The sequence below is a fragment of the Octopus bimaculoides genome, chromosome 6, assembly GCF_046866305.1.
Source record: "Octopus bimaculoides isolate indiv1 chromosome 6, ASM4686630v1, whole genome shotgun sequence".
NCBI lineage: Eukaryota > Metazoa > Mollusca > Cephalopoda > Octopoda > Octopodidae > Octopus > Octopus bimaculoides.
The window spans coordinates 35,382,009-35,393,001 of NC_142933.1; the positions used below are offsets into that span (position 1 = coordinate 35,382,009).

The following is a 10,993-nucleotide window of genomic DNA, read 5'->3' on the forward strand; positions in this document are numbered from 1 at the left end:
CCCCACAAATTTCTTTATAATCGTAATCTATGTCGTTTGAAAGGTCTTTATATAAAGTTTCATTAAAAGATATCCATTTCCCTAAAAGTTATGAGGGTAAAAATCGGATCGTGTGAGTTTTCCGAAAGTCCTCTCCCCACCTCCTCGGAAAAAAATTTTCCTCACAAATTTCTTTATAATCGTAATATATGCCGTTTGAAAGATATTTATATAAAATTTCATTGAAAGATATCAATTTTCCTAAAAGTTAAGAGGGAACAAATCGGATATTGTGAAAGTCCTCTCCTCGCCTCCCCGGTTCGTTAGCGCAAATTTTGTTTTCATATTCGTTTTATACACATTTTTTGACACTTTTTTTTGTTTCGGTAGCCAGGTGTTAAAGTAAACCTTAACTCTTTTAATTGTTCTTGTTTGCATATCTGATAATTTTATAAACATTGTAAAGTAACAATATTAAATCAAATTACGAAATATTCCTCGATATTAGCACATTACTATATATCCCACACCCACCTCTTATTCACATATTAGTATTAATAGTTTCGCACCCCCATCTAATAGTTTCACTTTCGGTAAGTTTTGCTTTTCCATAAAATAATACTGCTTTTGGCGTAGATATGATATTAAGTATTCGCCAAAGTCTAATTGGTCACCGCCTACAAGAAGTCAACGGTTATATCCCTTTGCACAGGAAGTTATATTTAACGCTGTAATTATTGTTACCAAATTATTGGTACACAAGGATTGACGCTAGATGCATTAGTGACTGCAGATAGGCATGATCCAGGTATATATGCTACTAATTATATACAACTGAGTTTATATGGTTGAGCAATATTTTTAATATCTGATATATCAAGTAATATTGTTGATTTCATTTGATGAGAATGTGTACATGTTTATATTTAATTCGAAAAGGTGGGGGATAGTAAAATTAGTATTAAGCTACATCCTGTTGTTTTCTGAGTTCAATTCCCACCTTGGTAATTTTTATAAGTTCATATTTATGAATTTGATACCGGTTCAAGCACTGTAGTGGATTTAATATACTTTATCAAAATGTGTGGCTTTGTGCCAATGTCAGAAGTTAGAGTGTATAATGAGGTAAAATTCGATCCCATGTAACTGTCCAACCTCTTACTGAAGAAAAATACGGAAACTACTTTATTTTTTTGCAACACCTGTTCTTGGGTTTTCAAAAGTAACAAATCAACATTTAAGTTTGGAGAAAGTACTATATACCTTAAGTTAAAGTTAGGACACGAAAATAAGTTTCCCCCCACGCCATTGTTTATGTATTTCACTTCTATTATAATTACTGCATCATCGAAGGGACATAAAACTCTATTGTTTACATACAACCTTTGTCAACTTTTCACATGTAAACAGTGAGTGCTCTATACAAACAAGTTTAAAATTTTTAAAGTTGTTTCCCCTTTGTATTTCGTCATTTATCCGCTAGGTGATAAAAAAAAAAAAGGAAAGAGAAATTGTTAAAAGTTGAGATTTTCGTTGACCTCGTGCTCTTTGACTTTATACTCATGTTTCATATTCCCTCTACATTTATATGTATAATTTAAATAAAATGAGCAAAGAGAAATATGGCAGACTGGCCAGTTGCGTGTATTTGAACAACACAGAAATACAAGTGTATGAAATATCCTACAACATAAATTCTTGATTTATTAAAATTACCTTCTAGAGAATGTATCATAATTACAAAATGAGTAATGGTCAATGGAGTATAGGTAGATGATTATAAGGTAGAAGCAGGTCCCTTACGTAGGGTACATGAGGTTTCTTATATGCCTCAAGATGGTTGAGTGAGCTTGGATGAGAAAGGTAGAAAGAGGAGGTGCGTTCAAAAAGTGTCTGTCTTTATTTTTTCCCGTCAAAACTTATGCTGTGTGGGCAAAATCCTTTGAGTGGGAGATGATACCATACTTCCTGTACATGCGTAAACATTTTCGTGGTGGTTGGCCACATCATTTCTTGGGTGTTACACCTAGAATACAGCCATTTAATGCACACTCTTTGGATATTCGTTTTTACTAAATGAGGATGGATGAGGAGAAGATGGTAAGGCAGCAGAACCAGAAGCAGACCTCAGTTTGTGTGGATGGATGGAATGAGGAAAGCTTTGGTGGTTAGAAGTGTTGAAGTGAGAGAGGTATGAGAGTTTATAAATGATAGGAAAACATGGAGAGTGTTTGTGGATGGATGAATGAATTTGATGTTGCTCAAAGGGGTACAGTACCAGCATATGCTGTTGGGCCCCACTGCTGATATTGGGGGTTGCGTTCTATGCCTTAACCTGAGCACAGAATGGGGCTCGCCTCTTTAAGCTGGGAAATGAATGGAATGCCTGGTGTGTGTCTTGTTGTGGCTACCCTCTCCTAAAAAAATGGGAAGTAGGCCTGGGTATATATAAAAAAATATCATTGGCTCCAGCTTCTATCCAAGCATTGGGTTCGTCAGTTTCTATCCAGTCTCCTTGGCAGATGTTTGTGCCAAATGTGACTTTGGAGTCCAAATTGGTGGTGAAAGAGTCGTAGGCAGAATTTGCACAGGATGGTCGGTGCAGGTCGAGGATGTTGAAGACGCTCCTTTCCTTTCCTGCATTTTACTTCATTCGGTCGTCTGTTCTGCTCGAAGGAGCTGGCTCACTTGTGGATGATAGTCCTTCAGGCTGTCCTATCCATGGCAGTCTGTTCCCATGAGGATGGCTGGATGTTAGTTTGAGCCAAGGTCTGTTTGAGCTGGTCTTTAAAACAGAATTTTGGGCCTCCTCTGGGTCTTGTTCCAATTGCAAGTTCTCCATAGAGCATGGTCCTTGGGAGTCGAAAGGGCTCCATATGCTGGACATGACCTGCCCAGCGGAAGTGATGGTGAAGAATGGTGGCTTCAATGCTTGGTAGAGAGGTGTGGTGAAGAACCTCGTTGTTAGCTCTTGATGCTAATGTTTGTGGGTGGACTGTTCTAGCCTGGTGCAGGTTGGATCAGGGTCTTATTTTTTAATATGTTTACCTGCACGCCAAAGTGTTCATAAACCTTGTTATAAAGATCGGTCATTTATGGTCTTGCTTGGGGTGGCATTGTTGTCGGCATACTGCATCTCATAGACTAAGATGGTGGAGGTACTCATCTTTGCGTGGAGACATGCGAGATTGAAGAGTCCGTCATCCAAGCTATAACACATGCTGATGGAAGGTGAGTCCAGTGGGATTTCGTTGAACATGGTGGCATTGTACAAAGAGAAACAGATTGGTGCCAAGACACATCCTTGCTTAAGACACCCAGTGATGGGAAATGGGTCTGTGAGGGTATTTTGATGGCATACCCTACCCACCTTGCCGTCGTGAAGGGAGCGGACCAGGGCAATGAAGTCTTGCAGACATCCAAACCGAGCAAGGATGGCCCACATTGCAGGATGGGGGACCTTGTCAAAGGCTTTCTTTAGATCCCAGAAGATGAACATTGCAGGCTGTTGTTGTTTTTGACACTTCTGAAGTTGGCAGGCACAGAAGATCATGTCGATTGTGCCTCGAGAAGGTCGAAAACCACACTGGGACTCAGGGAGGACATCTTCTGCAAGGATAAGGAGGCGGTTGAGTAGGATACAAGCAAAGATCTTGCTTGCAGTACTCAGGAGTGAGATACACCCATAGTTGTTGCAATCCTCTTGGTCTGCCTTGTGGAAGTTGTTTGGGAGGGTCTTGCTTTTCCAGATCTTGAGGATAAGGAGCATCAGATGATTTCTCAGCTCAGGTCCTCCATGTGTGAAAAACTCAAATGGGATGTTGTCTGGTCTTGGAGCTCTGCCCGGATTCATGCACTTGAATGCCTTGTTGAACTCATGGGCTGAGGGCAACAGGGACATCCAATGGCAAATGGGGAGCTGTGGGGTGATTTGGAAGAGATTGCCAAGAGTGTGTGAGAGGTTGTTAAGTAAGCTCCCGAAATGGGACTTCCGGCAATCGAGACTCCCCTGGGTGTCAGTTATCGCAGAGCCAGCTGTGTTCTTCAGGCCACCCACTGACGACCTTGTGAGGCCAAAGATCTTGATTGTGGCATAAAAATGGCACAAGTCTCATTGGTCCACATAGTTTTGCATCTCCTCTGCTTTCCTCTGCCACCAGATGTTCTGCATGGTCTGCAGATATAATACTGTCAATGTCAGTGGCGCTGATTTTCGTTGAGAGCCAAATGAGTATGAGCGTGTGACAGGCCTCCCTTTTGCCACTCAACGGAGTACATGTGGCACCTAACATCTCCAAACACCTTATCTTTTTGAAAGAGTTCCATTAGTTTTGTCAACTTCTGTTGAAGATTCTGGCCAGAAGGTCGTGTCTGTCTTTGGCCTTTTGCCCTGGGAATAATTCACTGCTGATTTCTGTCTACTTGAAGTTGCAGGTGAAAGTGATGAAGAGGTTGGGTCTGCCACAGTGGCACACGTATGTCATGGCGTCCTCTGTGCATTTGTACATGTAGTGAGGGTTTCCTGTAAATGTTGACAGAAATATGCACACTTTTCCAAGGTTTTTGGGAGCGACATCAGTGTTAATACCATCTCAAAGGTGAATGTAGTTCTCCAAACACAAGTGCTTTTGGTTTTGCTTAATGTAGCAGAATCTTTCGGACTCCATTTTCATGCACATGTCCACAGTAAATTGTTGGAAAAGGTTTCTTGTATGGTGGAGGTGATTGAAGCAGGCATCGTGGACTATACAATGGTAAACATAGAATTGCTTGCAGGAGACAGTTTTGTTGCTGTTGCACAAAAGAATTCCGAAGTGATATCCATTAGTACCATCTAGAAAAAGAAGAAAGTATTGCATTGCGTCGAAGGACCCGTGGGTCTCACTGATCCTTTCCAGGATCTTGTCCCTACACTGAAGGATAATGTCCCATTTGTTGTGGTGTTCTCTATGAAGAAGCACAGCAATTTCATTGCATGTGAGTGCGTTAAAACGGCCTGCATGGGAGCCAGGTGGCTTCTTGTCAGCATCGATGACAACAGTATATTTTGGTGCAGGGGCAGCTTCCAATGCGTATTTGAAGCTGCAAACATAGCTGTTCTCTTTATGCCTGGTGCAGCCATCTGGTTCGCCAGTCCTCAGTCAAATCGTCCAACCCATGCTAACATGGAAAGCGAATGTTAAACGATGATGATGATGATATTCTTTTATTCTTTTACCCATTTCAATCATTTGATTGTGGCCATGCTGGAGCACCACCTTTAATTGAACAAATCGATCCCAGGACTTATTCTTTGTAAGCCTAGTACTTATTCTATCGGTTTCTTTCGCTGAACCACTAAGTTATGGGGACATAATCACATCAACATAAATATCAAGTGATCTGGGGTAATAAACACAGATACACAAATACGTATACACACACACACACACACATATAAATATGTACGATGGGCTTCTTTCAGTTTCCATATACCAAATCCACTTGCAAGGCTGTTGTAGAAGACACTAACCCAACAAGCCACACAGTGGGACTGAACATGGAACCATGTGGTTGGGAGCAAGCTTCTTACCACACATCCACTCCTCGTGTGTGTGTGTGTGTATATATGTATATATATATATACACACACACACAAGGTGGTAACAGAAAGTTCCCAGACTAGTTCTATAGTGCACCAACAGATGGCAGTACGTGGTTGCATGCACAGTGAGAACTAGCGGTGACCTTATGAGGCAATTGTTGTGTGACATTGCTGTATTTACTTCACAATTTGTGTTTTTGTGATCATGTGTATGCTGTAGTCTGATTTTATGATGGACAGGAAGTTGGGACAAAGAGCCAATGTGAAATTTTGCATTAAACTTGGAAACTCTGCTACAGAGGCATTGAACATACTTCATTAAGCATATAGCGACGAAGCAATGGCATAGGCACTTGAAAAGCAGAACATCCCTAGAAGATGACAAGCGATCTGGAAGACCCTCCATGAGCATCACCCCCAGAAATGTGGAGAAAATTTATCAGCTTGTGCATGAAGATCAACATAGGACAGTCGACAACATTGCTGATGTTGTTGGTTGGTCATATGGGTCTGTGCAGGCAATCTTAATGTCTAAATTGAACATGTGGCATGTCTCTGCCAAGTTTATCCTCTGCCTGCTGACCACCAAGCAGATAGAACATTGCATCAGTCAAGATTTCTGTCAGTGTGCCACTGATGACCCGCCCTTCATGTCGAGGACCATCACCAGTGACAGGAGTTGGGTCTATGGGTACAATTCTGAGATGAAGCAGCAGTCATCACAGTGGAAGAACCCTTCATCTCCCTGACTGAAGAAGGCATGACAGAGCCACAGCTCAATCAAGAGCATGCTCATTTTTTTTGACATCTATGGTATTGTGCATTGAGAATTCACCCTCCAGGGCCAGACCATTGATAGAGAGTTCTACTGCAACGTTTTGAAGTGTTTGAGGGAGGATATTCGGCGAAAGCAACTGGATCTGTGGAGCACGAAGAATTGGATTCTTCATGACAACAATGTACCCTGTCACTAAGCTCTCCAAAAATAAGCAACATAGTATCATTTCTGCACCTACCCTATTTACCAGATTGAGCACCTACAGACTCCCATGTCTTCCCCAAGAGGAAAATGCAACTCGAAGGCTACCATTTTAACACTGTTATGGAGATCCAGAGTGAATCGCCGAAAGTCCTCAACTCACTTATAAGAAATAACTTCCAGGCTGGATTTCAAAAGTGGCAGGAACACTGGGACTGGTGTATTGCCATACAAGGTGACTATTTTGAAAGAGATGATGTTAAAACTTAGGTAAATAAGTTATTTTTTATTAAATATAACTTGTCTGAGAACCTCTTGGTACCACCTCATACTAAGCTACTGTTGATGTGGATAACCAGTCCCTCGATTTGATCCACGTTAAGTGTTATGATATAATATTGATATCTAAATTTTGGCACAAGGTCAGCAATTTTGGGTAAGTGGGTAAGTTGATTACATTGAGCCGAGTGCTCAACTACTACTTATTTTATTGACTTCGAAAGGCAAAGTTGACCTCAGCAGAATTTGAACTCAGAATGTAAAAATGGATGAAATGCCACTTAGCATTTTACCCAGCGCAGTAACAATTCTGCCAGCTAGCTGCCTAGGTTATAATATTCCTTTCTACTATAGGCAAAAGGCCTGAAATTTGGGGTTGTGGGTAGTCAATTACATTGATTTCTGTACCCAACTGGTACTCATTTTATTGACCCTGAAAGGATGAAAGGCAAGCTTGGCAGAATTTGAACTCAGAACACAAAGACGGATAAAATGCCACTATGCATTTTAACTGGCATGCTTATGATTTGGCCAGTTTGCCACCATTGTTATGTTATAATATTAATAACAAATTACAAAATAAATTTCAGTCACTTAGATAAATTTCTGTGTCTAAAAGTTATTAATATAGATATATAGTAAAATTTCCATTGTTGCATTTCTACTTTTAAATATCCTCTACATTGTATACTTTTTCTCTATTTCAGAATATAAGATAATATTGAAAACAATATCTTGGAGTAAAATGATTATTAGATGGAGAAACAGCTTTCCAGTTACATAAAAATATCTCATGGATGATATTTACCAAGTTTACTGAATAAAATTTTTCTGACCGAAAACATGGATCAAATTCTTCAAGGACTGTTTGTTTCTAATCACCCAGATATCCTTAAAGAAAAAATTCTACAAAAAATATTAAAATCACCAAAAACAGCACAAGACACAGTCCCAGTTTTAAATCTTGCAGTAAAATGGTCATTAGATGGAGAAACTGCATTCCAATGTACATCTGGTGTTCGACTTTACGAAAATTGGGCAAGAAACAATGAAGAGATATTTCAAAAATACTTCAACAAAGTTTTAATGAATGATATCTTAATTAATTCACACCAAAATCCAACAGCAGCCATTGTTATCATCGAAAAATCATTACAAATTTTAAAAGGTACTGAATGCTATGCATCATTAGTGAAATATTTCCAGCAGTTAATCACAATATTTTTAAAACAGAACAGTAATTTACAGTGTTTAGCTATAATCTTTTCTTTATTGATAAAACAGCCTAAATGTGTTCCTGTTTATCAACGATATGATTTCTGTTGTGTGATTATTGATATTTTATATGTTACTAGAACACCAAAACAAGGAGTTAATTTTTTACGAGAAGTTAAAACAATAAATACAGCTGGACAAATTTTATTTCAATTATGGGAAAATTGTAACCCTAATAATTCTAATGATGACACAAAGAAAAATTCAGTTCATTATCTGTTTTCCTTAATTTCGCAGCCATTTAACAGTCCTTCTGTCTGTCTTGGAACGTTGAGTCAAATACCAGTTAAATCAGTAGAAGAAATTATTGATTTAATTAATATTGATGTAATTAATAAACCTAGAATCTCCAACACAATTTATCAAATTTTACATTGGCTGGATTGGCCATTTTCTCAACGAGTACATATATGGATAATTGGGATATTTGAAAAATTAGCAGCAGCAGGATTTGATGAAGTTTTAAAAGAAATTGCTCAGGAGACTATTGTTTTCATAGTCAACATGCTGAAACCGATTGCTTCTAGAGAATCTGCAGCTAAGATCTTGGTACATATATATACAAAGATACAGATGAGTCCTGATAGTACCTCTCACATGATAATGTCGTTGGTTGACATCATTCCAATATTAGCAGAGGAAAAAAGCAGCACAGGTTTAGCATGCATTGAAATCTTATTGGCCAATATGGAGTTGGAAATATATTGGCATTCTAAAGAACCATTTATAAAATATAGACAGACTTGTTTCTCAATCAAAGAACTGCAATTAAATAAAGTAAAACCTCTTGCAGCATTATGTAATACTAGTAATTGCAAAAATTTTACTGTTCCTCCTCTTGAAATTAAGAAGACTCTAACACGCAAAACTGGATTGTGCAATGTGAAAAACTCGTGTTATATGAATTCAGCTATTCAGGTGCTCTTTATGTTGGATAATTTTAGACAAGAGGTATTAGGCATGCCAGTGCCCCCTGGTGGAATCATCAGCAAACTACAAGAAGTTTTCTCCTATCTACTATCAAGCCAACGGCCTTCTTTTTACCCATCAGAATTCTATTGCAACGCTAATCCTTCATGGTTTGCAAAATATGAGCAGCAAGACTGTGCAGAGTTTTTGTCACATCTTCTGAATGCTTTTGATGAGGAAGAAAAGAAAAACAGCATGAAAACAGAGTCAGATTTGAGTGATAAAAATAAGGGAGAGATAACTAAATGCGAAATAGTAGATAGTAAATCAAGAACGCTAATTGATAGAAAATTTTTTGGTAAGCTCAGAAACTCTACAAGGTGTCTAAAATGTCAAACTGAAACAAAATACGAAGAAAGATTTTCGTTTTTGCTCCTAGCATTACCATATGATGATGAGGAGGAGGAGGAGGTGAAGGAAGAGAAAAATATAAATGATAAACTCGATATTCGAGACTTAATACAGAATTACTTCACAGTGGAAGAATTGAAGGTTAGTAATCAATTTAAGTGTCCAAACTGTAATGATTATCGTGATGGAATTCGACAAGTTTTCCTCATAGACGCTCCAGAATATTTAAATCTAACTTTATCAAGATTTTCTTATAATAAAAAGAATAAAAAGCGGTCTAAAATTATGGCTTATGTCAATTATCCAAAAGAATTATGTTTAAAATGTTTCACTACAAATGATGAGAGTTTGGTTGTCGAGGAAGATATTAATTATGTACTGTGTTCTGTTGTTATTCATTCTGGTTATAACAGTGATTCCGGGCATTGTATATTGCTATCCCGACATTCGTGTTTAATTAATGAACATTATACAAACTTGAGTAATTTACTAAAAGACAACTGGTATATTTTTAATGATGAATCTGTAACAGAAACAAAGTATAATTTTTCAGATACACTTAAATCATCAAAAAGTGACACTCCTTACTTTTTTATATATAGACGTGTAACAAAAGAGCTATTAGATTCAGGTGAGTTATGCTGTAATCTAGAAGAACTGCTTGAAAAATCTGTAATTCCAGAAAGATTTCAAAATGAAATTTCAAAAGACAATGAAAGGTATTTCAAGGAAAAATTATCACAGGTCAAAGATGAAGACAGCACAAAAAAGAAAAAAGATGACTTTGACTATGATGGCAGTGGGAACAGTGGAGGGACAAATGCTTTTGGCCACTTAGACATCTTTGGGTCTAAGTTTATATACTAAATTACTAAATAATCATTATCATTTCTTCATCATCATTTTAATGTCCACATTTCCATGGTTGCATGGCTTGGATTGAGGTTATTAAGGTGGATTTTCTATGGCCAGATGCCCTTCCTGTTACCAACCCTTACTTGTTTCTAAGCAAGGTAATATTTCCCCATGGCCATACCTGATTTTGCAGAACATTGGAAACAAATGACATTCATTTACAACAATTGTGCACTGTCAAGAAGACAAAAATACACACACACATACACACATTATATATATATATATATATATATATATATATATATATATATATATATATATATATCAAGTAGTTGGGATCTATAAGATCCAGGCAATTAACTTAGCACTCCTGCTCACAGGTTACTTTGGAAGAATACCAATGATACTCTCTGTCTATCAGCCAGTCAATAAAACAAACTGAAAACTTAACTAGTTAATTTATGATTCTTAAGCACACTGTAAATCCATTGTATTTAATAACAATATGCTGCACATTTACTGCAGGGTAAAATATAATAAGTGAATAAATATCACACACACACACACACACACACCTGTCATTTATACAAAGATATGTGATGAAAATGTCTGGTTATGTGGTTTCACAAAGTAATACATTAATATGCAAATAAATAACCATTCTATGGAAATGTACATAACATAATTTGCACAATATTTCTATTCATATTCATTGATCT

General features: G+C 37.7%; 1 protein-coding gene across 1 annotated transcript; it reads left to right on the top strand.

Moving 5' to 3' along the window:
* Positions 1 to 559: 559 nt before the first annotated feature.
* On the top strand, positions 560 to 10,534 carry LOC106871462 (ubiquitin carboxyl-terminal hydrolase 38). Its single transcript, XM_014917934.3, has 2 exons — positions 560 to 787; positions 7,529 to 10,534. The coding sequence occupies exon 2, from the start codon at positions 7,665 to 7,667 to the stop codon at positions 10,281 to 10,283; it is 2,619 nt and encodes an 872-aa protein (XP_014773420.2). The 5' UTR covers positions 560 to 787; positions 7,529 to 7,664; the 3' UTR covers positions 10,284 to 10,534.
* The last annotated feature ends 459 nt before the right edge of the window (positions 10,535 to 10,993 follow it).